The sequence below is a fragment of the Leucoraja erinacea genome, chromosome 19 (assembly GCF_028641065.1).
Source record: "Leucoraja erinacea ecotype New England chromosome 19, Leri_hhj_1, whole genome shotgun sequence".
In the NCBI taxonomy this organism is placed as follows: domain Eukaryota; kingdom Metazoa; phylum Chordata; class Chondrichthyes; order Rajiformes; family Rajidae; genus Leucoraja; species Leucoraja erinaceus.
In genome coordinates, this window is record NC_073395.1 from 35335659 (window position 1) to 35359157 (window position 23499).

General features: G+C 44.7%; 2 protein-coding genes and 1 long non-coding RNA gene across 4 annotated transcripts in view; 2 read left to right on the plus strand and 1 right to left on the minus strand.

Annotated features, from left to right (window-relative positions):
* Nucleotides 1-6472, plus strand: part of LOC129706489 (ras-related protein Rap-1b) — a 48786-nt gene extending 42314 nt beyond the window's left edge. The window contains exons 8-9 of one of the 2 annotated variants that reach the window (XM_055650828.1): nucleotides 228-339; nucleotides 5241-6472. In XM_055650828.1, the coding sequence (XP_055506803.1) occupies nucleotides 228-314 (87 nt within the window). In that variant the 3' untranslated portion in view covers nucleotides 315-339; nucleotides 5241-6472. Of the gene's footprint in view, nucleotides 1-227; nucleotides 340-5211 lie in introns of both variants that reach the window. The other variant, XM_055650827.1, reaches the window with a different exon arrangement.
* LOC129706490 (uncharacterized) overlaps nucleotides 1-15237 on the minus strand; it is a 41073-nt gene extending 25836 nt beyond the window's left edge. The window contains exons 1-2 of the long non-coding RNA XR_008725067.1: nucleotides 15101-15237; nucleotides 11417-11489 (exon numbers count right to left, since the gene is read on the minus strand). This is a non-coding gene — a long non-coding RNA (uncharacterized LOC129706490). The remainder of the gene's footprint in view (nucleotides 1-11416; nucleotides 11490-15100) is intronic.
* Nucleotides 15238-15303: 66 nt separating this feature from the next.
* The window catches only part of nup107 (nucleoporin 107), a 42892-nt gene continuing 34696 nt past the window's right edge, over nucleotides 15304-23499 (plus strand). The window contains exons 1-3 of the mRNA XM_055650826.1: nucleotides 15304-15446; nucleotides 18327-18418; nucleotides 21430-21513. Of these exons, the coding sequence (XP_055506801.1) occupies nucleotides 15436-15446; nucleotides 18327-18418; nucleotides 21430-21513 (187 nt within the window). The 5' untranslated portion in view covers nucleotides 15304-15435. The remainder of the gene's footprint in view (nucleotides 15447-18326; nucleotides 18419-21429; nucleotides 21514-23499) is intronic.

The window sequence follows — 23499 nt, forward strand, 5'->3', positions numbered from 1 at the left end:
ATGTGATCAATTGAATTGTACGAAAAAATAGTTTCAATTGAATAGAATATTATGGAAATATGTAACCAAATTTGTACTAATAAGGGAAAACCTTGTTTCTAATGATTCTGCCATAAGTTTGGGTCATTTTAAGCTGCCTGAAGACTTAAAAAACACTTTTTGGGACATTGTCAAAATCATATGTTTGGCTTCATAGCTTACAGTTTACTATTGATTTTTTTTAACAGATTTTTTATGATCTGGTCCGACAAATCAACAGAAAATCACCAGTTTCTGGAAGGCCTCCAAAACCAGCTAAATGCCAGCTGCTTTAATACAGTCCTATTTTGACAGAAGCAGGTAAAAATACAAATACATGCATCTATGAATTGATAGTTTTATGTGAGGAGAAAAGAAAATGCTATATATCATATACATCAGAGAGATTGTCATTTCTGCACCCAGGTATGGAGTTTATATCTTAGTTTAGTTGAGAGATACAGCGCGAAAACAGGGCATTCAGCCCACCGAGACCATGTCGACCAGCGTTCTCCTTACACTAACACTATACTACACTGGGGACAATTTAAAATCTTACTGAAGCCAATTAACCTACACACCTGTAGGTTTGGAATGTGTCGGGAAAGGAGAGTCCTGGAGAAAACCCATGTGGCCATTGAGGCAATATCAAGAGAGCTCAAAAATTAGAAAGCTGCAATCACTCTGATGGGATTATATGTTAGGCCTCCCAATAGCCAGGAAGAAAGAGGAAATGACATGTAGACTATGAAAAGATATAAAAACAATAGGGTTATCATAGTGGTGACTCTAACTTCCCCAGTATTGACTGGGTCTTCCCCGATGCAAAAGGTTAGGGAGAACAGAATTTGTTGGGTGCCTCCAAGAGTGTTTCCTGAAAATGTGCATGGACAATTCAACTAGAGGAGGGACCATATTGGTCCTGGTATTGGGAAACCAGCTGGTTGGGTGACGTGTTTCATTTGGAGAGATTTTGGAAACAGCGGTCACAACTCCTTTTAAGATAGTTATGAATAAGGATCAAGTTCAAGAGTGGTTAATTGTCATGTGCATCAGATATGAATGGGAATGATGGAATTCTTTCTTGCTGCAGCGTTACAGGCATATTAGCAGCAGCAACGATAAATTGTCGCTCATTCTAAGTTAACCAGACCGCAACAGTGTAAAAACCAAAGTATGTTAAGCAACCATAATTATGCAAAATCCTTTGTAGCCTTAGTAGTTCAGTGCTGAAGTCTGGTTGTGCAGGGTTGTACAGGACCCTGATGGGAAGACACTTTTTGAAATCTGGATGTAATTATTCTCCGGCTTCTCTACCTTTTAGCCAGAGGAAGCCATGATGTAACCAATCAATATGCTTCCCACTGTATTCCTCTAGAGGTTTGCTAAATAATTCAGCTGGACCTTGGAAGGGTGGGAGGGGAGGAAAGTACAAAATTTGACATGTATCAGTTTGTTTTTAAAAAAATCAGCCTGACTTCCTGTTTCATCTCGCTGCTTAAAAAATGCAAAGATATAAAAAGTCATACTGTACCTCTAAAAATTATAGCAGATTAAATCTATTAGTATTTTAAATTTCAAGATCTGGATGATTATTTTTGTAAGCTTTGATCTGCCTGTCCCACTCTAGGTTTAAACAACGCTGTCAGTTTAACGTGTAGGAATCGCTATGGCCACAGCGCTACGAGTCACAGACTGTTAGGGAAGGGAGAAGGAGGGAGGGAATAAGAGGGGGAGGGAGGAAAAAAGGAAGGAGAGAGGGAGAGGGAGAGAGGGAGTGAGAGAGGGAAGAGGGAGAGAGGGAGGGAGGGAGGGAGAGAGAGGGAGAGAGGGATGGAGGAAGGGAAGAGAGGAGAGAGGGAGGTGAGAGAGGGAGAGGGAGGCTTCCAAAATGGCTTCTACATCATCATCTAGTGCTAAAAGCAGGAAGCAGCCATTCAAACAGCAGTATACAAATAGATGGCAATGAATGCACTGTCAAGTAAGGTGCGTAGAAGACATGTCAATTGGTAGCAAGGTTATGCATTCTTGTACTCTTACATGGGTGTGACCGCACATAGAAAAATAACACTTTTTTCAGCAAAATGGCACCGTGTAAAAATACTGATTTCCTCAGCATAATACTGATTTTCAGGTACTAAAATGCTGAAATGCTCTGGCAAAACTTGACTGCTCTGGTGTTTACTGAGCAAAAGGACATGGATGATAGGGATCAAGAAGATGGTGGTGTTGGGTCTCGTGCAGAGAATGAAAGGTGGACCTGATGGAATCTCTCAGGTTTTTGAGATAAGCAAGAGAGGAGATTGCTAAGTCCTTGATGACATCTTTGTATCCTTCCTAGCCATAGGCAAGGTGCTAGAGCACTGGAGAGTAACCAATGTTGTTCATTTAAAGAAGTGATATAGAGATGATACAGGAAATTATAGGCAGGTGAGCCTCACGTCAATGATAAGGTAGCTATTGAAGAGAATTCTTGGGATTTACTTGTATTTGGAAGTGAATAGGCTCATTAAAGGTAGTCAGCTTGGTGATGTACGGGATAGGTCAAGTCTACCAAACTTGAATGGGCTTTGAGGAGCTGACAAAGATGATCAATAAGTGTAGGGCTGTGAATATTATCTACATGAGCTATAGTAAGGCATTAGACAAGGTCCTTCAGGCTAATACAGAACATTAAGACGCATGGGATCCATGGTGTCTTGATAGTTTGGATTCACAATTGGCTTCCCCATACCACTACTCTTAGTGGTGGAAAGCTGTTATTTTGGTTAGAGGTGTGTGTCCAGTGGTGATCAGTGCTTGGATCTCTGCTGCTTGTGATCTATTTAGATGACTTGGACAAAACTGTAGATGGGTTGGTTAGCAAGTTTACAGAAGACACAGAAATTGGTGAAGTTGCAGACTGTGAAAAGGTTTGTCAAAGGATCGAGCAGGGTATAGATCAGTTACAGATGTGGGAGAGAAACAGCAGAGAGAGTTTAAACCAGGCACTTTGGGAGGTCTAATGTAAGGAGTTAATGATAAGATCCTTAACAACACTAATGTTCAGAGGGGTCTAGGGTTCAAAGTCCATAGCTCCTTGAAAGTAGCAACACGGGTAGGTAAAATGGTAAAGAAAGCGTTGGGTATGCTTGCCTTCATAATTGTGTCAGAAACACGTGCCATATCTTTGTAAAGCTTTAGCTAGACCACATTTAGAGTACTCTATGCAGTTATGATTGCCCAATTACTGGTTTAGAAGCTTAGGAGAGAGTGCAGAAGTTTGACAGGATGCTCCCGCATTAGAGGGTGTTAGCTTTAAGAAGAGGTTGGACAAACTGGGATTGTTTTCTCTAAAAATCGGTGGCTGAATGATGACATGATAGATGTTTATAAAATTGAGAGGAATGGATAGGGTTGGCAATTAGAATGTTTTCCCCAGGGAGAAAATGTCAAATACTAGTGAACATAGCTTGAATGTCAAAGGGGGAAAGTTTAAAGGAGACATAGAGGACAATTTTGTTTTACGCGGCATAGTAAGTGGTTCTCTTCTAATTTATGTGTACATCCATTGGTGCCAAATGACTCCGTTTGCCAATATTCTGAAGGGTTCCGTTAAATTTCAACCTGATGAATGTTCTGTACAAAGGAAACTTTAAAGTTGTGGTTTTCTTGGCTAATAATACAGAAAACCTTATGAACTTGTGTAAACTGAATACCATGTAACATTGTGTGTATAAAAAAAAAAATGAAAACCTCCTTCCTTTAATCTCATTCACTCCCTTCTGCTTGCAGTCTTTTAAAGAAACAGGCTTGTTTCAAGGGCCAATTCCATTGGATGTCACACTTTCCATCTGCTAGTCATCCTGCTGGACCAGTAGTGGAAGGTGGTGTAAAACATCACCGTCCCTGGTTAATTTCTCTTGTTCCAGACTCGCAGAATTGTTCAATGTAAAACAAAAACGATTTTCTGAAAGTGTTAATATAAATGCTGGTCATAATGCCAGAAGATATGTTGTAAAGCAAAGATATGTTGATTAACCCAATTATTAAATTGCTTAATTTATTTGAAAGTTTTTAGAAACTCCCAAGTATGTATTGATGATAATGAAAAGCACTTGAGACAAATTTTATATTGGTGTATATTGATATAAACATAGGGAAAACATTTAAGTTATTTTCTTATTTGTACTGAAGATTTCAAGTAACAATATGGAATATATCTGAATTATGTCATTAAGCTGAAAAGAGTGCAGAGAAGATTTATGAGGGTGTTGCCAGGACTTGAGGGCCTGAGCTACAGGGAAAGGTTGGTTGGGCTAGAACTTTATCCCATCGAACGCAGGATGCTGAGGGTTGATCTTATAGAGGTCATAGAGTTATACAGTGCGGAAATGGGCCCATCGGACAAGCTTGCCCATGTCGACCAAGATGCACCATCTACGCTCATTCCATATACACACCAGCCTCTGTGTGACAAAGTTGCCCTTCAGGTTTGTATTAAATCTATCCCCTCTCATCTTAAACTTGTGTCCTCTGATTCTTGATTCCCCTATGGATAATAATCACCCTATTTATTCCTCTCATGATCTTATACACCTCTATAAGATCACTTCTCTGCCTCCTGCGCTCCAAGAAAGAAAGTCCTAGTCTGCCCAGTCTCTCCCTATAGCTCAGGCCCTCAAGTCATGGCGTCATCCTTATGAATCCACTGTATTCTTTCCAGCTTAAGGTGGATCAAATCATAAGTGGAATTGATATGGAGAACCATAGGTCATAAGTTTAAGGTGAGAGAGGAAAGATTTAATAAGAACCTGAGAGGCAACTTTTTCATTAAGGGTACTGGGTATATGGAATGAGCTGCTAGATGAGATAGTTGAGGGAGGTAAAATAACAACAGTTAAAAGACACTTGGACAGGTACATGGATTGGAAAGGATTAGAGGGACATAGGCTAAATACAGGAATATTGGACTAACAGATGGGGCATCTTGGTCAGCATGGACGAGTTGGGCTGAAGGACCTTTTCTATGCCATATGACTAAGAAAGGATGAAACAATGGAAATGGGTTCTGAAAAAAGATATTTCAGTGTATTTTGAGAAGGTTGATAATTTTCAGGTCGGACATCAAAAGGATTGGCATTTGGGTCTTAATAATCACCTATTTAAAAAATAAAATTTAACTTACTAAAGTTTCCCTTGTTTAACTCCTAGATCTGATGAACCATCTCTCATTTTGACAGTGCCAGCATTCCACTTTAGTGAACCCAATGACAATTGAAAAATGGACTTTCCTGTGGTGGTACCTTTCAACAAACGGATGAAAGCTCCCAAGTCATTTTGCACAAAGAACAGAAAGCTATTTTTTACTTCAAAACATTCTATTCGTAGGCAACTGTTAAACTGTATCCTACTTTCAGTGTTATTACTGATCATAAGGGAGGAAGCATACCTTTTACCAATGTTGTATTAAACTTATAATTAGTAGAAATTCCTTTTTTGGCAAAGACAAATTGTAATTTACTGAAAGCTCCACTATTTTAGCATCATTTAGATGGAAGTCCAAAGATCTCTTTAGATGATTTCTCACAACCAACTGCTTATTTGATATTTGTATCTTCTTTAAAATGGAGATACAAGATAATCGTTCTCGTGTATAATTGCGCTCTGATCATTGAAAGCTATTAAAATTATTATTTTTTATTTTAAAATGACCTGTGGAAATAGTTACTCTGTATAGAATATGTATGTTTTGTCTCATTTATATTTTGTCTGTTCTATAATATTGCCTTTTAAATAGCTGTTAACATTTTCAGAAAATGTCTTTCCTTGTCAGTTTCCTTTTTGTTTACATAAGGAACAATGTTTATATGGATTGTACAGTGCGGGTCTACATCGGAAATATATATTTTAACATATTTTAAGATTTTGCGACTTTGTTTGGAGATCGAAATGCTCCTGAGCTGTAGGTTCTCACTGTAATTCTGCTTGCTTATGCATATTTGTAATTACCAGTACCAAATATACATTGAATTAGACATTGCCTGTTAGTGGTTATGTTACGCGTGTACTGTTTTGTTGAAATGTTTCTAAGTGGAAGAGTACTGTGGGTATTGATGGTAAATGTGAGAATAATTATTTGAGTGTAATTGGTTACATAGCCTAAGTTCTGCTGATCTTATTTTATAATGCCTTGAATACTTTGTGTACATTAATATTTGGATAGAAGATTATCTGAGGAATTGAGCCACGGTATTTGAAATTGAAAATTAATGCTACAGATGCTTTAAGGTAGCCAAATGCAAACTTATAAAGCCTTAATTTCCATAGAGTGCAATTTTTTGAATAACCTCTTCTGTTCCATAAATTTAGATTGCTGTGCAAGGGCTTGCATTATGATTATCTGCCACTTGAATGTTTTGTCATGTTTTAACTGCAAGTAAATAAAGTACCTGTTTAACTTTTGTAACGGTAACATTGTGTACAATTAATACTGTTGTGTGTGTTCATGAATTTGTAGTGGTTACATTTTAGAAGTTTTGATCTAAACGGGGTACTGACTTTGGATGATCAGCCATGATCGTATTGAATGGCGGTGCTGGCTCACAGGGCCGAATGGCCTACTCCGGCACCTATTTTCTATGTTTCTAAAAGCATCACCTTGGAGCAGGCTGTGTGCTTGGTATTGATGGAAAATACTATATCTGATTGTTTACTTTTAACTTTTAGTTTGTACTTGCATTGGTATTATGCCACAAAATAAATTGATTAATATAGAATGAGCCAGGGAATCATTTTAGTTGCTATTCCTAATCCCTGAAATTCTTCTGCATTAATAAACCCTTTAATTATAAGCATGTTTTTTCTATAATATGCAAACATAGTTTTTGCTCTCATTTTGTAAATTAGGGGAAAGAAAGGATTTACTCACATTTTCCTTTTATAGGACTAACTTTTGCCATTGTACTCCTACAACTTGAACTCATGCTGTGGCACAACTATAAAATGCCTCCTATAGGCAAGTGATTATTTGTGGAACTAATCCATTGCTGTGATGTTAGACTTGGTTCAAAAGTTCTGCAGTCAATAAGATTCTCTAATTGTCAAAAGGAAACGTAATAGAACAGTTTAGATCTGTCTAATTCTAATAGGTTGGTTGTATTAGTAACATCATATTTCCCACGTTGATGATTATAAGGATGCTAATGGAGGATAATCACAAATGTTATTTCTGCCTTTGTATAGGATAAGTATTCTTTCCAAGTCTGCCCACATTTACTACTGGCAAGAATTGAGCTACAAGTATCCTCAGATGCTGGAATCTTAAACAAAACCCAAAGTGCTGGAGGAACTCGGGTCAAACAACATCTGTGGAGAGAATCAATGGATGTTTGAGGTTGTGATCTTTCTTCAGACTGATTAGAGTAGTGGGAGAAAGCTGGAAAAGAGAGGTGGGGGTGGGACAAATCCTGGCAAATGATAGGTGGATGCAGGAGAAGGATGGGGGATATTGGTAAATGAGCAAAGCAACTGCCAAGGACTAAGGTGAAAAGGAGACAAAAAATTATCTGATCAGGGGAGAAAAGGAAGTTTGAAATGTAAAGCCAGAGGGGTGGATATAAAGTGATTGGGAGGGGGAATAAAATGGAAATGGGAGACTCGGAGGTGGAAAATGAGTGTGGGAAGGAGAGAGTAATAGTGGTGGAAATGTGTGCATATGGGGTAGGAGGCTATTGAAATTGGGGAATTGAGCTACTGCAGAAAAAAATCCAAACCAGGAATTTAATAAATGACGATAAACCAGAATTTCTTACTCTGGTAATGTATCTTTACTTCCGAGATTACAGTTACATACTACAACTTCTAATCATTTTAAATTGTGAGGAAAGTGCTGGAACAACATTCCCAAGTCCCTATGCACCTCTGATTTCTAAATTCAATCCCCATTTAGAAAATAGTCCACTAGACTGTATTCCATCTGCCACTTCTTAGACCACTTTCCTAATCTCTCCAGTCCTTCTGAAAAGTCCCTGCTTACTCTGCACTACCTGCCTCTCCACCGGTCTTTATATCATCCGTAAACTTGGCCACAAGTAGCAGCCCCAGCACCAACCTCTGCAGAACATCGCTGGTCACAGGCAGACAAGCAGAGAAAGCTCCCTTTATTGCCACTCTTTGCCTTCTGCCATCCAGCTAACTTACCCATCTTCCCTTTAATACCATGGGCTCTCATCTTTAACAGCATCACGTCACACCTTATCAAAAAACGCATTCAATTGATCTGCCATTTCTTTATTCCCTGCTATCACTTCTCCAGCATGATTTTCCTGCAGTCCTATGTCCACCCTCGTCTCTTTCTTACTCTATGTATGCGAAGAAACCTTTGCTATCCTCTCTTGTATTATTGGCTAGCTTAGTTTCATTTTTTTTTCCCGGTATGGCCTTTTTAGTTACCTTCTGTGGTTTTTTAAAAGCCTTTAGCTTCCCACTGATCTTTTCAACATTATATGCCTTCTCTTAATTTTATGCTGTCTTTCACTTCTCTTGTCAGCTACAGTCACATAATTTTTTCCTTAGAATCTTTCTTCCTCTTTGCGATGAAAAGATCCTGCGTCTTCTGAATTATTCCCAGAATCGTCTTCCCAACTCCGCAGTCATTCCTGCTAGGGTCCATTTAGAATCAACTTTGGCCAGTCCCTCCCTCATGCTTCTGTAGTCACCTTTACTGAGGTGTTTACAGAGGCATGATTAGAAAGTCTGTCGAATATATCAATTCCTGGGCGTACGGATTGTAGGATCTTGTACCCTATCACTACCGTAGAAATGGCTCCATGTGTTGTTTAATTAGAAGATGTTATAGAACAGTACAGTACATGAATGAACCTTTCAGCCCACAATGTTTTGCACCAAAAACTAATGCCAAGTTAAACTGATCTGTACATAATCCATATCACTCTATTCCTTGTACTTCCATGTGCCTATGGCAAAGCATCTTAAATGCCGTTATTGCATCTGCTTCTACCAGCACCCCTGGCAATGTGTTCCAGGCCTTCACCAATGTGTTATATAACATATAACCATATAACAATTACAGTACGGAAACAGGCCATCTCGGCCCTACAAGTCCGTGCCGAACAATTTTTTTTTTCCCCTTAGTCCCACCTGCCTGCACTCATGCCATAACCCTCCATTCCCTTCTCATCCATATGCCTATCCAATTTATTTTTAAACTAGACCAAGTGCAGACCCGTTGGGTCTGCTCCCCCAATGGTATGATCCCCCAATCCAATATTCCACCATGCACCCGTCTCCTCCAATGGAACTGAAGCCGTTCCCAAAAGTAAGATTCCAGCACTGCCCTGCCTCTTTAAAAAAAAATCCAATGGCACCTCCCCTGCCTGCTGCAGCAGTGAAAAGTTCAGTGTTCCTGTCTTGCAACTTTGTTTCGAAGTGTGTTGGAAGCTGACATGTAAATGGAGAAGCCTGTTTATTTTTGAAATACTTGGGGGTGGGGGGGAGAAGGATTTGATTAAAAACGTGTACTTCAACACGACGAAATGAAATGAGGAGCGGATACTTAGAAAGAAAAGCGAAATCTCTACCGAAATGGAAAATATCTCGGAGATTAAGCGTCTGGATTGGGCGTGGCAATGAATCAAAGGAAGAAATGCAGCCAGCAGCCGTACATGCAAATGAATCCATTCCGATTGGACATCTGCGAGCATCGGCCATTCCGATTGGACATCTGCGAGTATCGGGCACGAATCGAAAGGCAGGAAGAGCGCCGGTCGGCAGTCGGTCGGATGGCCCCAGAGTTTTATAGATATATAGATGATCCCATTTATTTTACCAATGAACCTGCCTCCACCACTTCCACTGGAAGCTCATTCCACACCGCTACCACTCTCTGAGTAAAGAAGTTCCCCCTCATATTACCCCTAAACTTCTGTCCCTTAATTCTGAAGTCATGTCCTCTTGTTTGAATCTTCCCTATTCTCAAAGGGAAAAGCTTGTCCACATCAACTCTGTCTATCCCTCTCATCATTTTAAAGACCTCTATCAGGTCCCCCCTTAACCTTCTGCGCTCCAGAGAATAAAGACCTAACTTATTCAACCTATCTCTGTAACTTAGTTGTTGAAACCCAGGCAACATTCTAGTAAATCTCCTCTGTACTCTCTCTATTTTGTTGACAACTATTTTGTTGTGTTTAAAAAATATATATTTTTAAATTGCCCTGCACTTCTCCATCAAACTTTCCCCCCTCTCACCTTATAGCTATGCCCTCTAGTGTTGGACATTTCCACTCTGGAATAAAGGTTCTGATTGTCTACCCTATCTATGGCAATCAATCCAAGTTCACCCAACCTTCTTTTGTAGCTGAAACTCTCTAATCCAGGCATCATTCTGGTAAACCTCCTCTGCACTCTCTCTAAAGCCTCCACATCATTCTTATAATGGGGCAACCGGAACTGCGCGAAATGTGGCCTAACCAAAGCCGCCAGAGCTGCATTATGACCTTCTGATTCTCATACTCAATGCCGCTAGCAATAAAGGCAAGCACCTTGTGTTACCACCGTCAGGAGCTATGAACCTGGACACCAACATTCCACTGCACATCAATGCTGTTAAGGGTCTTGCCATTAACTGTATACTCTCCTCTTGCATTCAATCTCCCAAAGTGTAACACCTCATGCTTGCTTGGATTAAACTCCCTGCCATTTCACTGTCCATTTATGCAGCTGATCTATATAGATAGATAGATAGATATAATAGATAGATATAATTTATTGCCACACAACCAGGGTCGGTGGAAATTTGGGTTGTCAGCAGCAGTACAATAATAAAGAACACACAACCACAAGAAAACTGTAACACAAACATCCACCACAGCAATCATCACTGTGGTGGAAGGCACAAAATTTGGCCAGTCCTCCTCCACTTCCCCCCCGTGGACAGGACCAGAGTCCAGAGTCAGTCCAGGATCGGCTCTTCCTCACCGCAGAGCTTTAAGATCCCGCTATATCTTCTGACAGTCTTCCTCACTGCAACTCCACCAATTGCAACTGGTCACAGACCTCCAGCCAGAATATCTTCCATTGCAACCCCTGTCTACTATGAATAAGTCAGTTCTGAATCTATACTTCCAAGTTACTGTGAATCCCGTGCATCTTGATCTTCGAATCAACCAACTATTAGGGACCTCATCAAAAGCCTTACTAAAATCCATGTATACAACGTCCAACCTTCATCAATCTCCTTTGTCACCTCATAAGATTCAATCAAGTTAGTTAGAAACAACCTGCTGCGTACAAAGCTGCACTGGCTATCCCTAATTAGCCCATTCTCTTCCAAATGGGAGTAAACCCTATTTCGAAGAATTCTCTCCAATAGTTTCCTGACCACTGGTGTGAGGCTTACCGGCCTATCGTTCCCTGGGTTCTCTCCCCTTCTTAAACAAAGGACAGAATTGGCCACACTCCAGTCCTCCAGTCTGTGGACAGAGAAGGAACAAAGATACTTGTCAAGTCTCCCACATTCTCTCCTGCCTACCTCAATAACCTGGGATAGATCCCAACAAGCCCTGGGGACATATCATCTTAATGTTCTTCATGAGCCTCAGCTCCAGCTCCTCCTCAATCTCAAACTGCCCTAGCATATTTGTATTCTTGGTAAAAGACGTGAAGTGCTCTTAGCAACTCGCCTACATCCTCTGACTCAAAGCATAGGTACCTTCAACAGTCTTGAACAGTCCTACCTTCTCCCGGGTCACCCTCTTTGTTTTAACTATACATTTAGAAAGCCTTGGGATTTTCATTAATCAAACTCTCTTTTATCCCTTGTAATTGCCCACGAGTTCTTTCTTATTTGCTTTATATTCCAAATAAGCCCCATCTGATACCAACTTCTTAAACCCAAAATATGCTTCCTTTTTGTTCCTGACCAAGTTTACAATCTCCTTAGTCATCCACGGTTCCCTTGCCTTGCCGTTCTTATCTCTCCTCCTTAATGGAACATACTAATCCTACACTTTAATCCTACACTTTGGCCCAACTTGCCCACACTGTCCTTAAACAATTGTGGACAGCCAATAACAACTGCTCCCAATCTACCCTCCCTAGCTCCTGCCTACCGACATTCATCCCTTCCCACCCAAACCAATCCCTCCCCAGGTACCTTCCCCTGCCACCACAGGAGATGTAGCACCTGTCCCTATAACTACTCCTTCACATCCATCCGGGAACCCCAGCAGATCTTCCAGGTGAGACAGACATTCGCATGCACCTCTTCTAACCTCATCTGCATTTGGCCTTCCCAATGTGGCCTCCTCTACATCGGCGAGACCAAGCATTGACTTAGCGACCATTTTGCCAAACACTTGCGCATGGTCCGCCAATACATGCTGGATCTCCCGTTTGCTAACCATTTTAACTCCGCTTCCCATTCCGCACTGATCTTTCTGTCTCGGGCCCTCTCCATTGTTAGTGTGAGGCCACAGGCAAACTGGAGGAACAACATTGCATATTCCATGGTTAGCTTACAACCTAATGCTTTGAACATTGAATTCTCCAAGCATTTGCCTATCAAAACCCCCTGTTACCTGTATCCACCTATCACTCGCCAGGCTTTGTCCTGCCCATCCTCTTTTCTAGCTCCCCCCTCCCCCCATCAGTCTGAACAAGAGTCCCAACTAAACCGTCATCTATCCATGTTCTCCAAAAATGCTGCTTGATCTGCTGAATTACTCCAGCACCAACACTTCGTTGTATATTCAGTTCAGGACTTGCCTGCACGGACAACCAGGAAGTAAATTTGAAATGGCCAGTATGCTGAGTAGATAAAAATCAATCTGCCTTTTAGAAATGTATTGGAAACTTGTTTGATCTCTTTCATTCGATAACCTTCCTGTGCTACAAATATAGCCTTGTTTAAAAAATCCATTTGCTTTTGGTCAATCCAGTAACGTGTTATTTGCTGTTTCTACAACCTTCATTTTCTGATTTTATTGCCTGGTGGCCACTACCTGGATCTTTATGATACCATATAACCATATAACAATTACAGCACGGAAACAGGCCATCTCGACCCTTCTAGTCCGTGCCAAACACATAATCTCCCCTGGTCCCATATACCTGCGCTCAGACCATAACCCTCCATTCCCTTCCCATCCATATAACTATCCAATTTATTTTTAAATGATAAAAACGAACCTGCCTCCACCACCTTCACTGGAAGCTCATTCCACACAGCTACCACTCTCTGAGTAAAGAAGTTCCCCCTCATGTTACCCCTAAACTTCAGTCCCTTAATTCTCAAGTCATGTCCCCTTGTTTGAATCTTCCCTACTCTCAGTGGGAAAAAGCTTTTCCACGTCAACTCTGTCTATCCCTCTCATCATTTTAAAAACCACTATCAAGTCCCCCCTTAACTTCTGCGCTCCAAAGAATAAAGCCCTAACTTGTTCAACCTTTCTCTGTAACTTAGTTGCTGAAACCCAGGCAACATTCTAGTAAATCTCCTCTGTACTCTCTCTATTTTGTTGACATCCTTCCTATAATTAGGCGACCAAAATTGTACACCATACTCCAGAATTGGCCTCACCAATGCCTTGTACAATTTTAACATTACATCCCAACTTCTATACTCAATGCTCTGATTTATAAAGGCCAGCACACCAAAAGCTTTCTTTACCACCCTATCTACATGAGATTCCACTTTCAGGGAACTGTGCACAGTTATTCCCAGATCCCTCTGTTCACCTACATTCTTCAATTCCCTACCATTTACCATGTACGACATTGATACACCACTGGTCACAGTAATCCTGCTAGAAATATGTACCATGCAAACAATCAAACAAGGTTACAGTTATAACCAAGATAGACACAAAATGCTGGAGTAACTCAGCAGGACGGGCAGCATCAATAGATAGAAGGAATGGGTGACATTTTGGGTCGAGACCCTTCTTCAGACTTGAGAGTCAGGGGAGAGAGACACAGAGATAAGGATGGCTAAGGTGTGAAAATTAGATCAAAAGAGATGTGGTTATAGGAAAATGTAGAATATATCATTGTTAGCTAAAATGTGATAACAAAGCAGATAAAATGTAATCGGGAAACAGTCAGACTAGTTGGAGAACTGGGAAGTGGGAGGGATGGAGAGAGAGGAAAAGCAAGGGTTGCTTGGATAGAGAAGTTAATATTCATACCGCTGGGGCGTAAGCTGCCCAAACAAAATATGAGATGCTGTTCCTCCTGAGGTGCTCTCAATTGCCAGAGTGAGGCCACATGAAAACTGGGATGAACAGCACCTTATATTTTGTTTGAATAGTTTACAACCCAATGGTATGAATGTTGAATTCTCCAATTTTAGTTAGCTTCTAAAGAGCCTGTCACACTAGGCAAATTTTAGGTGACTGCAGTGACTGTCATAGTCGTAGCATGTCACCGAAAAACTGGCGATTGGACTAATGGGCCTGTCCCACTTAGGCGATATTTTAGGCAACTGCCGGCAACTACGACAATGGAATTCACCAGTCAGCACCAGCAACAACCTACGACAGCACCTATGACAAGACAAGCTATGACAAGCCCACGGTCTACGACTCACCGAAAAGTTTTGAATATTTCAAAATCTAGCGGCGACAAGAAAAACGCTACGATTCTGAGGAGACTGCCTATGGGCATACAGGTGACACCCCTGTGACTGTGTGGCTGGCAGTCGCCGAAAAAAGCCCCTTAGTGGGACTCTAACCGCTAACCCACCCCCCTCCCCATACCCTCTTTCTTTCCCTCCTCCCCTGTAGTCCATGGAGTAAACTTGATTGGACGAATGGCCTAATTCTGCTCCTATGTCTTCTGATCATATGCCTCATCATTTCTTCCTCTTCTAATTTCACAATTAACAACTCTTCATTCCTTTTGTCGCATATTTTTATTTGTATCTTTGGCCTTTGATCAACTATCTGCCCTTCAATAAAAAAAAACCCTTGCCTGCCTTTACCAATTACCTGCAATGCTTTGTCCTGCCCCTCCACTCTTCGACCTTTCCTTCCTCCTCTCCTACAACCAGGGTCCTGACCCCAACCATCACCATGGATGCTACCTAACCCGCTGGGCTACCCCTGTACTTTGTGTCTATCTTCGGAGTAAACCAGCATCTGCAATTCCTTCCTTCACATCACCAAGGAATGTGAAGAGGGGTCTCGACCCGAAACGTCCTCCATTCCTTCTCTCCAGAGACGCTGCCGGTCTCACTCACTGAGTTACTCCAGCCCTCAGGAACCAGCAAAGATCCTATAGCGGAGCCAGTGACGTTTCGCCGCCGGCAGAGGGCGCGCCCGCTGGAGTCGAGTCCCCGCTTCCCGGCGCGATAGCGGCCGTTGCTGGCTGGCGGTTGGTCGCTCGGGGATCGCTGGGCCGCAGCGAGGCGCCGCTAACATGGCCTTCAGGTAGGAGCAGCGAGCGGCGCCGCCTCGCCTCGCCCGGCCGACCGCGGCCTGGTGCGACTGGGAACTTGGGGAGCCTGGGGGAGGGGGAAGGACCGGCCTGTGGGGGGGGGGAGAGAGGAGGGTGTAGTGTAGTAGGGGTGGGAGGGGGATAGGGAGGCGGTAGTAGTTGGGGGGGGATGTAGTGGTGGGTTAGGGGGGGTAGGGGGTAGAGGGTGAGGGGGTAGGGGTGGGGGGGGGGGTAGGGAGGGGAGGGGGGTAGGGGTGAGGGGGTGGGGGTAGTGGGTGAGGGGGTAGTGGGTGAGGGGGGTAGGGGTGAGGGGGTAGAGGGGGAGGGGTAGGGGGTGAGGGGGTAGGGTAGGGGTGAGGGGGTAGGGGGTTAGGGGGGAGGGGGTAGTGGGGGAGGGGTGGGGGGTAGGGGGGGTGGGGGGGTAGGGAGGGTGAGGGGGTAGTAGGTGGGTGAGGGGGTGAGGGGGTAGGGGGGTGAGGGGGGGTGGGTGGGTGAGGGGGTAGGGGTGAGGGGGGGAGGGGGTAGGGGGTGAGGGGGTGAGGGGGTAGAGGGTGAGGGGGTAGAGGGGGTAGAGGGGTGAGGGGGTAGTGGGGTGAGGGGGTAGGGGTGAGGGGGTGAGGGGGTAGGGAGGGTGGAGGGGGGTAGAGGGTGAGGGGGTAGGTGGGTGAGGGGGTAGTGGGGGTAGGGGGGGGTGAGGGGAGGGGGTAGGGAGGGTGAGGGGGTAGGGAGGGTGAGGGGGTAGAGGGTGAGGGGGTAGAGGGTGAGGGGGTAGGGGGTGAGGGGGGTAGGGGGTGAGGGGGTAGGTAGGAGGGTGAGGGGGTAGGAGGGTGAGGGGGTAGGGAGGGTGAAGGGGGGTAGAGGGGGTAGGGGGGTGAGGGGGGGTGGAGGGGTGAGGGGGTAGGGGGGTGAGGGGGGGGAGTGGGAGGGGGGAGAGGGGGGGGGTAGGGAGGGTGAGAGGGGGGTGGGTGGGGGGTAGGGAGGGTGGGGGGGTGGGGGGTAGAGGGAGGGGGTAGGGAGGGTGAGGGGGTAGGGTGAGGGGGGGTGAGTGGGTGAGGGGGTAGTGGGTGAGGGGGTAGGGAGGGTGAGGGGGTGAGTAGGGTAGGAGGGGGGGTAGTAGGGAGGGTGAGGGGGTAGTGGGTGAGGGGGTAGGGGGGGGAGGGGGGTAGTGGGGTAGGGGGGTGGGGGGGGGAGGGGGTAGGGGGGTGGGAGGGGGGAGGGGGTAGGGGGGTGAGGGGGGTAGTGGGTGAGGGGGTAGTGGGTGAGGGGGAGTAGGGGGTAGGGGGTGAGGGGGTAGTGGGGAGGGGGTAGGGAGGGTGAGGGGGTAGAGGGTGAGGGTGGGGTGAGGGGGTAGTGGGGGAGGGGGGGGTGAGGGGGGGTGAGGGGGTAGTGGGGGTGAGGGGGTAGGGGGGTGGGGGGTGAGGGGGGTAGGGGGTGGGGGAGGGGTAGGGAGGGTGAGGGGGGTAGGGGTGAGGGGGGGGTAGGGAGGGTGAGGGGGGTAGTGGGTGAGGGGGGTAGGGAGGTGAGGGGGGTAGTGGGGGAGGGGGTAGGGAGGGTGAGGGGGGTAGTGGGTGAGGGGGTAGGGAGGGGGGAGGGGGGTAGTGGGTGAGGGGGAGGGGGAGGGTGAGGGGGGTAGTGGGTGAGGGGGGTAGGGAGGGTGAGGGGGTAGGGGAGGGTGAGGGGGGGGTAGGGAGGGTGGGGGGGGTAGGGGGTGAGGGGGTAGGGGGTGAGGGGGTAGGGAGGGTGAGGGGGTAGGGAGGGTGAGGGGGGTAGGAGGGTGAGGGGGTAGGGAGGGGTGAGGGGGGTAGGGGGTGGGGGGGGAGGGAGGGGGGGGGTGGGAGGGGGTGGGGGGGGGTGGGGTGAGGGGGTAGGGGGGTGAGGGGGTAGGGGGAGGGGGTAGGGGGGGGGGGGTAGGGGGTGAGGGGGTAGGGAGGGAGGGGGTAGGGGGGTGGGGGGGGTAGTGGGTGAGGGGGTAGGGAGGGTGAGGGGGTTAGTGGGTGAGGGGTAGGGAGGGTGAGGGGGGTAGTGGGTTGAGGGTGAGGGGGTAGGGAGGGTGAGGGGGGTAGGGGGTGGAGGGGGTAGGGGGTGAGGGGGGGGAGGGGTGAGGGGGGGGGGAGGGTGAGGGGTAGGGAGGGTGAGGGTAGGGTAGTGGGTGAGGGGGGTTGTGTTTATTTAGGTAGGGAGGGGGTGGGTGGTGGGGAGGGGGTAGAGGGTGAGGGGGTAGGGAGGGTGAGGGGGGTAGGGGTGAGGGGGGTAGTGGGTGAGGGGGTAGGGGGGTGAGGGGGTAGGGGGTGAGGGGGGGTGAGGGGGTGAGGGGTGAGGGGGGGGGGGAGGGGAGGTAGTGGGTGAGGGGTAGTAGAGGGGGGGTTTTTTTTTTTGGGTATAGGGGGTAGGGAGGGTGAGGGGGTAGGGAGGGTGAGGGGGTAGGGGGGTGAGGGGGGGTAGGGGAGGGTGAGGGGGTAGTGGGTGAGGGGGTAGGGAGGGTGAGGGGGTAGGGTAGGGGTGAGGGGGTAGGGAGGGTGGGAGGGGGTAGTGGGGGGTGAGGGGGTGAGGGGGTAGGGGGTAGGGGGTGAGGGGGTAGGGAGGGTGAGGGGGGTAGTGGGTGAGGGGGTAGGGAGGGTGAGGGGGTAGTGGGTGAGGGGGTAGGGGTAGTGGGGGGGGGGGTAGGGTGGGGGTAGTGGGTGAGGGGGGTAGGGAGGGTGTGGTGGGTGAGGGGGCAGAGGACGGGGGAGATTACCTGGTGGGTGGGAGTGAGCCCAAGGGGGAGAGTTCAGGGGAGTGCGGAGAGTCCGGTTGGGTAGAGAGGGAGCCTCTGATGGGCAGGGGAATGCAAGGGGAGCAATTATTTTCTAAACTTACTGAATTTTCTATTGCAGACGGGACTCAGACGAAATAATATCTCCTCTTATTAGGATGTCTGAGCTCAGCAGATCTGCAAGGCGATCCAGCACTGGAGAACAACTTATTGGTATCCTTTTTCTCTGGTGCTGATTCTGATAAAGGACTTCTACACTTAACCATTTTTTTTTTAATCAATGTGCATTGATTGTATTTCTGTACCATGCATTTTCTCTGTTCCGAAGATAGACACAAAAAAGTTGGAGTAACTCAGCGAGGCAGGCAGCATCTCTGGAGAGAAGGAATGCGTGACCTTTCGGGTCGAGACCCTTCTTCAGACCCTTCTCTCCAGAGATGCTGCCTGTCCCGCTGAGTTACTCCAGCTTTTTTGTGTCTATCTTCGGTTTAAACCAGCATCTGCAGTTCATTCATACATATTTATCTGTTCCATTTTAAATTGACTTGTAAGGATTCTGTTTAAGTTTGATCATGGTGCTTTCGGGAATTATGGATGTGGTTTAGAAGGGTTTATAAGAGCTTTGTCATTATCTAGAAATTTAAGGCCAGGACGGTCCAGGAAATTTTAGTTTATAATGTCTGGAAGAAAAGCCATCAAGAAGGAATAAATTATCTAGCCAAGGAAAGGCCCTTGAAGCATCAAATTGACCATCACAGCTGTGGAAGGATGAAACCCACAAAAATACACGTGAGAAAAGATTAGGTGAATTGAGGAGCAGAAATAAAAGTTGCCAAAGTAATTGACATGGGAGAAATGCTGGCATTTCTCCGTGGTATTCTATGATGGCATAGATGCCACTGAGTTCAGGATTTTTCTGCAAAAACTTAATCTCCAACTTTCTCATTATTTGGCACTGTTTGTATTTTAATTAATTTTCTAAGATATATGCACAATTACCCAAGTGGTGGTGAGCATCTTCCTGAATCGCATCAGTTCTTTTGAATATACTCCCATACTGCTGCTGGTTAAAGACTAGCAGGTTAGGCATAGGAATGATGAAGGAATTGCAGCATGATATGGCAGATGATAAGATGCTATGACTATTGGGAGAGTCAATTAAAGAGACATAGTGATAAGGTAAAGAGGAAATTCTATCGAACTGTTCAGGAATTTCTTCTCATTTGATGTCTTGTGTTGGTATGTAGCAATATATCAATAGTTGGTGTGTGGTCAGAAGCAGAATCAGGAATGTAGGCAGGGTGTATTTTTTATAGCAGTTTAATTTTTACTCTGGATTATCGCATCTAAGCCTCTAATTCCCCAAGCCGCTAGCTAAACTTAAGTAAGAGCTTCATTAATCTATGACTATTGCAGTTGGTTGGTGTTAGACTTCAGAGTTGGTCAAGAATGTTGGTAAGTTTGCAGCCAGAACTAGGGTAGTCGCACTGGCAACTTTGCTGTTTAGTACTTCAGTGGTTGCCACTGTTTACCAGCGGCTATGGATGATGAGAAAAGTGAAGCTGATCTATTAGTTTACAGTGAAGCAAAAGCTTGTATTGACAATCAGAAACATACAAGGTGAATTATACCTCGAATTTGCTTTATCACGGAGAGATTGACCGCTCGATATCATTGTAGCCTTAGTGTTGTTGCCGGTGGCCTTAAAGGTATCGTGTAGGAAGGAACTGCAAATGCTGATTTAAAATGAAGATAGACATTTTCACAATATCCCAATAAAAGATTCTTATTCCAAGGCATTTGATGTTTTAAATAAAATATATATTTAAAAACAAAGTAAACGTAATATAATTCAGGTGCAGTCTGTTCAAGCCTTGCATAATTATCTTCACTGGTACCATGTGTAGGAAGGAACTGCAGATGCTGGTTTAAACCGAAGATAGATACAAAAAGCTGGAGCAAATCAATGGGACAGGCAGCATCTCTGGAGAGAAGGAATGGGTGAAGTTTTGCATCGATTCAGGAGAAATAGATCAGCCATAATTGAATGGCGGATGGTCCGAATGGCCTAATTCCGCTCCTATTACTTTTGACCATATGGCCTACAGGCTGAAGTCTGAAGAAGGGTCTCGACCCGAAACATCACCCATTCCTTCTCTCTAGAGATGCTGCCTGCCCGCCTTAGGGGTATCCATGTATTTTATTAACCTCAGGAAATCTTTGTTCCCTTTCCCAACAAATAACAACAACTTTGTGTATGTTTTATTTCCCTGGAGCATCGTAACACCATTTCAGACAAAGCAACGTACTTTGTAGACACAATGAACTCCAGATGACAAAATCCTACATAGAACACAAAATGCTGATGAAGAATAGTGAAAGGCTTGGATAGAATGGATGTGGAGAGGATGTTTGAATGGTGGAGTAGACTTGATGGGCCGAATGGCCAAATTCTATTCCTATTTCTTATAAGAAGAGTCCCGACCTGAAACGTTGCATTCTGTGAGTCTGACGAAGGATTTTGACCCGAAAGGTTGCTCATCTATGTTCTCCAGAGTTGCTGCCTGACCCGCTGAGTTACTGCAGCACTTTGTGTTCCAAAGCAGCTTATGTAATTGGTGCCCCATTCATCACCCTTAATGTTCATTCCATCCACCTCTGGCATACAGTGGTTGCATTGTCTAGGCATCTAAGCTACTCTGATAATGTACCTCAAACTTGCATCCTCAAGTATACAGAGGTTCAGGCATGTAGGATCACCACCTGCTGAAGGTTCCCCTCGCAAAATGCCCACAAACCAGACATGAAAATGGATCACTCGCTTTTGAATATTACTTGCCATTGGGTCTAATTCCTGAAATTCCCTCTCCAACAGCATGGTGTGAGTTTCGTCATGCGTAGGGCTGCAATGGACTACTACTGTCTCAAGGGCAAATGGGAATTTTGGTCCTTCCAGAGATATCCACATCCTGAAAAATGTGTACATTGTGGGAGGGGGAGACTCCTTGCCCTTTCCACAGTAAAGTGATGAAGGAAATGGATGTCCATATATATGGTTCTTCTCAAAGTCTTGGGTCATTCCTCACTTTTACAGCTAAGTACCTCTGAAGAGACGTGACATACAATCTGCACTTGACATTCTTAAAAAAATAATTCCAGAGAAATTATGAAATTGTAAATATTTTCTTTTGAACTTTCTAATTCAACCTTAACACATTCTCCAGAACTGAGGCCAGCTGCTAAAGGAGCTTCTAGTGTACACCTGCCAGTAGTTGGCCGTGCTGAAGGTCATATATTTCATGAATTCTGTAAGTATTTATTAAAATAACCTATTCCTTTTAGGGATTCCTATTCCTTTTATGGATTAAGGTTAGTCCCCTCTTTCAGATGGCCAGATACTGGAAATTAAAAGAAAATCGGAAAAGGCAATTTCTGCAGCGAGAAAACAGAACGGCTTCAGATCTGTGAACATTCATCAGGCTGGGTAATGTTATAAGATGCAGTTAGATGGAGGGTGTGGGGAGAAAAAAAGGAAATTGTTGCCATAAAATGGAAGGCAGGTGAGATTAAATTACAAAAGAATGATAGAAAATCAAGGTACGTTAATGGGGACCAATAAAGAAAAGCTAGATTGATCTGGCAGAGAATAACACAAAATTAATCCGGAAGTATAAATGGAATAGCAAGATCATTATTAAAAAGAAAATACTATGGATGCTAGAATGGAAACAGAAAATGATTGAAATCTGAAATTTGTGAGCTCAGTATTGAGTATAGAAGACTAATACGAAAAATTAAGGGTGTTTAATTGTCAAATGTACTGGCAACAGAAGAATTAAATATTGACAGATGGAACAATGATCTCCAGTTCCTAGAGCTCAATGCTCTTAAGACAGTGGAATTGATTGTAGACATTAGGAGAGCTCCCCCTTCCCTCACCCCACTCGCCATCAACAACACCACAGTCACATCGGTGGAGTATTTTAAATTCCTGGGAACCACCATCTCCAAGGACCTTAAATGGGGGACTACCATCGACTGCACGTCAAAAAGGCACACCAGAGGAGGTACTTCCTACGGCAGCTGAAGAAGCACAATCTGCCACAGGTAATGATGGTCCAATTCTACACGGCCATCGTAGAGTCTGTTCTCACCTTCTCCATCATGGTCTGGTTTGGCTCAGCCACCAAGCACGACACCTGGAGGCTGCAGCGAATCGTCCGATCAGCAGAGAAGGTTATTGGCTGCAACCTTCCCTCTATTGATGAACTAACTGTACACTGCAAGGGCCAGGAAGCGAGCTGTCAAGATCATCTCTGATCCCTCTCACCCCGGCCACAAATTCCTTGAATCGCTTCTCTCTGGAAGGCGACTCCGGACTGTCAAAGCTGCCACAGCCAGGTATAAAAACAGTTTTTATCCACGAGTAGTTGCTCTACTCAACAGCCAAAAATCTGTAGCCTCCCTTTGATCTGGTATTTTGTTGGTTCACATGTTTGATTAATGGTGTTTTATCATTAATGTTTGATTATTATTAATGTTTAGTGTTTTATGAGTCATTCGTAACTGTCACTATGTCATGTTGTTATTTGTGGGCGGAGCACCAAGGCAAATTCCTTGTATGTAAATACTTGGCCAATAAACATACTTAGTTACTTAAGCTTCTTTTGAACCTCTGCATTCATGTAGAAAGATGAAAACCAAGTTGGAGTTAGATTGGGTTAGAGAAGTAAGGTGATAGTGGACTGAATCTTTTGAAAGGCTTAGTCTCACATATTATACTTAGCTTGCATTGAAATATTTCCTTGTTGCCATATTTTACTCTATAAGTTTAACGCATGTCCATTTGCATGGCCCAGACCTTGTGAAGACTGAATTAACGTTCTTGTTCATTAAATACTTCCATGCACAAATTGTTTTCATATTTTAATCATGTTGAAAAATGAGCCTTTTCAGCAATCTAATTCTGGTCACATCACTTTTTATGTGAACTCAGTGCTGGGTAAACAAATGTCCCATGGTTAACTTTTGAGAAATGAAATGCCATGCCTTTTGAACTTTGCTGCAAACAAATCATGTAGGAACCAATTATAAATGCTTCATTAGCACTGTCCAATACTCAACCAAACTTAGTCTCATATTTATCACTGAAATTAGTTTCTGCTTTATCACCCTATGCTCTTAGATCCACTTTTGTGCTCCCACAATCTCCATCTTTATCTCAATTCGTACTGAAACCATCTTCAATGCTTTGATTACCTTTGGACTTTGTTCCAGTGATCTCCCACCCTGCG